Source organism: Sipha flava, unplaced genomic scaffold (genome assembly GCF_003268045.1).
Source record: "Sipha flava isolate LNK unplaced genomic scaffold, YSA_version1 51187_pilon_pilon, whole genome shotgun sequence".
Classification (NCBI taxonomy): domain Eukaryota; kingdom Metazoa; phylum Arthropoda; class Insecta; order Hemiptera; family Aphididae; genus Sipha; species Sipha flava.
The window spans coordinates 1,077-7,592 of NW_020273438.1; the positions used below are offsets into that span (position 1 = coordinate 1,077).

General features: G+C 29.6%; 2 protein-coding genes across 2 annotated transcripts; one reads left to right on the top strand and one right to left on the bottom strand.

The window, feature by feature from the left end:
- Positions 1-362: 362 nt before the first annotated feature.
- On the bottom strand, positions 363-1,428 carry LOC112690620 (the record flags this gene model as incomplete). Its single annotated transcript, XM_025564667.1, has 2 exons — positions 1,290-1,428; positions 363-811 (listed from the first exon to the last, which is right to left on the bottom strand). Coding segments are annotated over exons 1-2 (588 nt in total), but the record flags the coding sequence as incomplete, so codon positions are not given.
- Positions 1,429-4,481: 3,053 nt separating this feature from the next.
- On the top strand, positions 4,482-5,377 carry LOC112690622. The gene is made up of 2 exons (XM_025564668.1): positions 4,482-4,644; positions 4,755-5,377. The coding sequence occupies exons 1-2, from the start codon at positions 4,482-4,484 to the stop codon at positions 5,375-5,377; spliced, it is 786 nt and encodes a 261-aa protein (XP_025420453.1).
- The last annotated feature ends 1,139 nt before the right edge of the window (positions 5,378-6,516 follow it).

The window sequence follows — 6,516 nt, forward strand, 5'->3', positions numbered from 1 at the left end:
AATTTACCATATATTTATTGATTCCATAGTTATATTTATTAAATTAACCAAACCAATTTTTTTTTTATAAAAACGTATTTATTAAATTAACTAAACCAATTTTTAAAATAAAAATGTATTTATTAAATTAATACATTTAATTTAATTATGACTTTTATTTATTGAAATAAAAGTAAATTTTTAATATTATAAATGCCAATAAATAAAATCAATAATGTATTCTATGTTTTAAAATCATTACCCTTATACATTAGAGCATTATATGGAGTTTCTGAGGAGTAAATTATTAAAACAATGTACATTTTTACAAATCTTTATTATTTGCATTCAACAACTTAATATTTTTTATTTTTTTCAATCGCCTTGAGTTGTAAAATTGTTTGATTCCATTGTATACATGGTTTATCATATGAAGTTTTAAATTTAAAATAATATTGTTGGATAAAGAACCAACAGTTTCCAGATTCTATTAGATACTCAATGTTAAATACATGAAAAATTGAAAAACAGATTTCAATTGCTTTTATCATAGTACTAATGACATACTTAATGCTATCAAAATAAACCATGATTTGTTTAGGACTATTAATTTCTCCAACTACTAATAGACATGGTTGAATTTGTGTGGTGTTCTTTGACAAAATTTCCTCCAATTCTGCACTTGTTTTTCCAGTTAAGACAAAACTGTTTTGAGATTCTCGAATAGAAAATTTTTTTAAACTAATTTTACCACTTTCACCTCTGGTTGTTTTTTTAGCAGTTGAAATAAACACGGAATGAAGAAGGAAGAAAATAACAGCATTTTTACAATCTAAAATCAAACAAAAATTGTAATTAAAATATATTAATAAAAATAAAGAATACATAAATATTATTCAATTTAAATAAAAAGCACTCTAATAATAACATAATATTAAAAAATAGTTTGAAATATATTTAATGTGTTTTAATGACCCGTTCGATTTTGAAAATCATCATTGGATAAGTAGTAATTTACTAGCATTAAAGTAAAATATAATCTTGAGGTGTTGATGTATTATGTCTAATTAGTATATTTATAATTTACTTTGTAAATACCGGATGATGATTTTTAAAATATAAACTGGTCGTTTTTACAAATCAATAGTAGGCTAAGCCTTTATTTTTATTGAAATATTTTACTTGCTAATTTTGAAAGTAATAAATAAAAATATATATAAATCTAATTAATTTGTAAGTATCAACAATTATGTTTTATTTATTAAATAATACATTTTTATAGGTAAATATTTCAACATTGCATTATTTACTTTCAGTTAGATGTGGAGTTTTCAACATTTCTTCTAATTTATTTTTTGAACCAGGATCTTTTATTTTTTCTTTCAGCATAGTCACCAAGATTGACTGTGACTTTTCAACGTTTTCAATAAAATTGCAGAAAAGATACATTTTTTTTAAATCAATACCAACCTGTGAAAAATATTTTAATATTTACAAAATTAATGAAATAATGAAATATAATAAAAAGCAATGATCATTTTCGTAGGTAATATAATTGACTCACAAGTCTATATCACATAGGTTCTTTAAAGTGCTTCCAATTAAAAAAAACATTGCCTTCCTCTTTAATATTTTTCAATTTATAATTTGTAGTTTTTAACCATATATTCTCTATTTCAGGCCATGTAAGAACTTCATGATGCAGTTGTGAAATCAATAAACTGACATCTTCAATTTCTGAAAATGAATAGTTTACATTGTAAAAATTTTTAAATACATTTCATTTGCAATTTACATACCTGTAATGCCATCAAATGACGATGATGATCGACTCGTAGGTAAATTTATCTCTTTAGAGTATTTTGTTTTTTCAAGAGGTCGATGGTTTTTTAGCTGTTTGATGGTATTAAAATATTTTGAATATATTTTTCCTTTAGGTGTTCTATTAATTGAGTCCTTAATGAAGTATATATCCTGAAATTAAATTAATTAAAAATGTATACAAATCTAATATTGATTCTAGATTTATAGTTAATTTAAACTATTGAATAGGTATACTTACTTTTATTTCAGTAGGGAACTTAGCAACAATGGTTTCTTCTATACAATTTGCCAAAGTTATAGACATGGGTGTTTTTTCTTTTATTATATGATTAATAATAGCATTTACTATTATTGATCTACATGAATCATTCAAATAATTATTTTGATCATAATAATCAATTACATAATCACATTGACTATTTTTTTCAAATACTGTTTCAAGACAAAATGATGTGCTAGACTAAGGAATAGATAATGTTGACGATGTTGTTGATGTATCACATGAGTGGTTTTTGGTAAAACTATTAGAGTTTTGAGGAAGTGTTTTTTGCCATAACTTAAGACTTGTCTCAAATTTAATTAATATACCAAGCGGATAAGATGATAAAAGCTTCTCTATGTGATGAACTTGCATATTTTCTAGAGCTTTTATGTCAATGTAATTATCTAAACAAATTATTAAATCAAGATTAAAATACATTATAAATGGCTAACCATATCAGCAGTTTACCTATGCAAGTTTGCTGCAAAAACACTAGATCCCATGACTCTAAAAGAGCTTTAGTTTCATTAACATTTTACAATGGTGGAAATAATTACATATTCATTAACGGTTGGTTATGATCTACACCACTGTTATCCATTGAATAGTCTTGAAACTGGTATGTATCGCTCATTGTGTATTTTTGTCTGTGTCTGTATCTTTAATTTTTACAAATTTATAGTTAGTTGGTGTAATGCGTTCAATCTATCTATCTATCTATCTATCTATACTATATATAAAATTGTAAGGGTTTTTCTTCGACCACGCTAACCGAGAAAACTACTGAACCGATTTGGTTGAAATTTTTTTTTGGCTGAAACCCGACACTCTGTTGAAGGTTTTAGTACCACTTTTGTCAGTAAAAAAGTTCATAAAAGTTCATAAAAAATTAAAAACAATTGTACCTATATTGTGCGTATATTTATAGCGCTTCAAATTGGACGAATGACTATATTATGTCTTAAGTGTCATGCAAAAAAATGGAAAGATGAAACCCATGGACTATGCTGCGCTGACGTTTAAGTTGTTTTACACCAATTTGAGAATCTTCCAGACCTAATTAAAAGTTTAATTGATAATTCTCACCCTCTATCAAAACATTTCTTTGATAATTCTAGACGGTATAATACTCTGTTTCAAATGACATTGTTTGGAGCAAACGAAATAGCTGAAGAGAACTTCATGCCCTCTTTTAAAATTCAGGGTCAAGTGCATCATTTAATAGGTAGTTTATTACCCGAAATTGGAAATAATGCTAAATTTTTATAAATATATTTTATGTCAGAGTCAGATCAAATATCTATTCGAACAAATATGATTCCAATTTAAAAAGAGGTCTCATTGAATCATTGCAAACAGTTTTGCGTGGAAATAATCACCTCATACAGAGCTTCAGATGTAATCTGGAGTCGAGGTCTTTTGATGAGTTGCAAAACTTAAAGTTAATTATTCATGCTGACAGAGTTCCTCAAGATGAACACAGAGGTCAATATAATGCACCTACCATCGATGAAGTAGCTGTATTATTAGTTAATGAAGATAAAGGTCCCAGAGATATAGTTCTGCACGGTCGGAGTGGACACTTGAGTCGAGTTTCCGAATTGAATAGATCTTATGATGCACTGCAATATCCATTGATGTATACCAGAGGCGAAGAAGGTTATCACATTAATATTTTACAGAAAAATAACTAAAATCGAACAAAAACTGTCTCCTGCATGCAATTTTATTCTTATAGGTTTATGGTTAGAGAAACTAGTCTAAATCATCTACATTATTACAAAACATTATTCAGCCAATTCGCCGTAGATATGATGGCAAAAATGATTTCTGAAAAACTACACTTTATTCGTAACCATCAAAAACAACTACGTGCGGATGATTATGTTCACCTCCAAGATGCTGTTAACAATGATGCAAATATTAATACTAATAACGTGGGGCAACAAGTAATTCTTCCCTCCTCTTTTACTGGCTCCCACATTACATACATGAAAAAAATCAGAATGCCATGACTTATGTTCATAAATTTGGCCGTCCAGATTTATTTATTACTTTCACATGCAACCCGGAATGGTCGGAAATAAAAAATGAATTATTTCAAGACCAAAAGTCGTTTGATAGAGACGATATAATCTCTAGAGTTTTTCATCTCAAACTAAAAAAGTTTATGCTTGTATTAAAAAATAAATATATTTTCGGAGATGTAAATTGTTATGTTTACAGTGTTGAATGGCAAAAACGAGGTTTGCCACACTGCCACATTCTTTTGTGGTTACAAACGAAAATTCAGCCAGATGAAATTGATAAAATTATTTCTGTCGAAATACCAAACAAAGACAGAGATCCTATACTTTATGAAATAGTATGCAAGAATATGATTCATGGCCCATGAGGCGAGTTAAATATTAGATGTATGAATAATGGAAAATGTAGTAAGAAATACCCTCACAAATCGGTCAAGGATACTCAAACTGGAGATGATGGTTATCCGACTTACCGACGGAGATCACCAGATGATGGAGGTTATACTGCAATATTAAAAGTTCGTGGTCAAACAGAAATCGTGGATGACAACCGTTGGGTTGTACCGTATTGTCTAATACTATCTAGGTGCTTTAAGGCTTTAACGTAGAATACTATCATTCGGTTAAAGCGATAAAATACATATGTAAATATATTAATAAAGGATCAGATAGAGCTACTTTTTCTTCTGTTTATCATGAAAACGATGAGATTACAAATTATTTGAATGGTCGATACATATGTACTACTGAAGCGTTTTGGAGAATTTTCAATTTTGAAATCCATGATAGAAATCCGACAGTTCAGCACTTGGCTGTTCATCTAGAAAATGGACAGCGTGTTTTCTTTAACGCTAATAATCTTCATCAAGTTATTGAAAATCCAAGAAAAACGACACTAACTGCATTTTTTGAACTGTGTTCACATGATGATTTTGCGAAAACACTGTTCTATCATGAAGTTTCTTCTTATTATACCTGGGATGATAGCAGAGGCTGGTTAAAGAGAAGACGGGAAAAAGATGTTCCAGGTTGGCCAGGAATAAAAATGGACACTACCATTGGTAGAATTTACACGATTCACCCAAATCAAAGTGAGTGCTTCCATTTAAGATTGTTACTAAATTATGTACAAGGTCTTACTTCATTTGAAAGCTTGAAGTCCTTTGATGGAGTCATTCATGCGACTTTTAAAGCTATCTGTTTTACTCTTGGGCTTTTAGAAAATGACGAGCAAAGGAAAAATGCTCTAGCGAAGGCAACTCTTTCAGAAAGTCCTTCAAATTAAGAGAATTATTCATAATAAACATAGTTCTCTGCCAACCGTCTGAACCTCAATCTTTGTGAGAACAGTTCAGAAATGATTTTTGTGAAGATATTCTTCATACAGAGCGCACTCGATTAAATGACTTTCAATTTACTTTTTCTGATCAAATATTTAATAGAGGTTTGATTGAAATAGAAGATAAAGTTGTTTGTCTGTCTGAAAAATATTTAACTGAATTCGGAATGAACTCACCTGTTCGAAATGAAAATGCATCTGATCCTTTTGAATTCTCAATTTTGCGTTCCAACGATAATAACCGATTACAAGAATTTATAGAAATCAATTTACCAAAATTAGTAAATGATCAAAAATATGCTTTTAATGTTATTACAGAAAGCGTAATGAATCATCAAGGAAGCGTTTTTTTTTTTAGATGCTCCGGGTGGTACAGGAAAAACATTCCTAATTAATTTGTTGTTGGCTCAAAATAGATCCTCAGGTAAAGTTGCATTAGCAGTAGCTTCATCTGGTATAGCAGCAACTCTCCTTAGTGGCGGCAGAACTGCTCACTCAACTTTCAAGTTATCGTTAAATGTATTATTTGATACAGAATATGTTTGTCCGATTCGTAAAAATGGCCCTCTTGGAAAAATTCTTCGAGAAACCTCATTCGTTGTGTGGGATGAGTGTACAATGAGTCACAGATCACATATCGAAGCAATTGATCGAACATTAAAAGATCTTAGGTGTAATAATAAATTTATGGATGGCATAACATTTGTTTTCGCTGGTGATTTCCGTCAAACTTTACCAGTAATCCCTAAAGGTACTCGAACTGATGTCCTTAATGCTTGCTTAAAATCTTCTCCTATATGGAACTATGTTGAAAGACTTTATTTGCGAACAAACATGAGAGCTTATTTATGCGGAGGGGACGATATTTTTCCAGCACAGTTGTTGAAAATTGGAAATGGAACTTTAGAAAATGAAAATGGTTACATTTCTGTCAATCACACGATTGGACGGGTGTTCAATAACGTGGAAGAGTTGATTTCTACAGTTTATCCTGACATTTTTAATCTGTCCAATAAATCTTATCAGTGGTTATGTGAAAGAACTATTATCTCTCCGAGAAATGTAACAGCAGGAGTAATTAATGA

Bases quoted from the DNA above. Each gene is read 5' to 3' on its own strand.
- LOC112690622 (XM_025564668.1), top strand. From the start codon at position 4,482: ATGAATAATGGAAAATGTAGTAAGAAATACCCTCACAAATCGGTCAAG. The intron at 4,645-4,754 runs GTTGGGTTGTAC...ATATTAATAAAG, and splicing joins AGAAATCGTGGATGACAACC to GATCAGATAGAGCTACTTTT.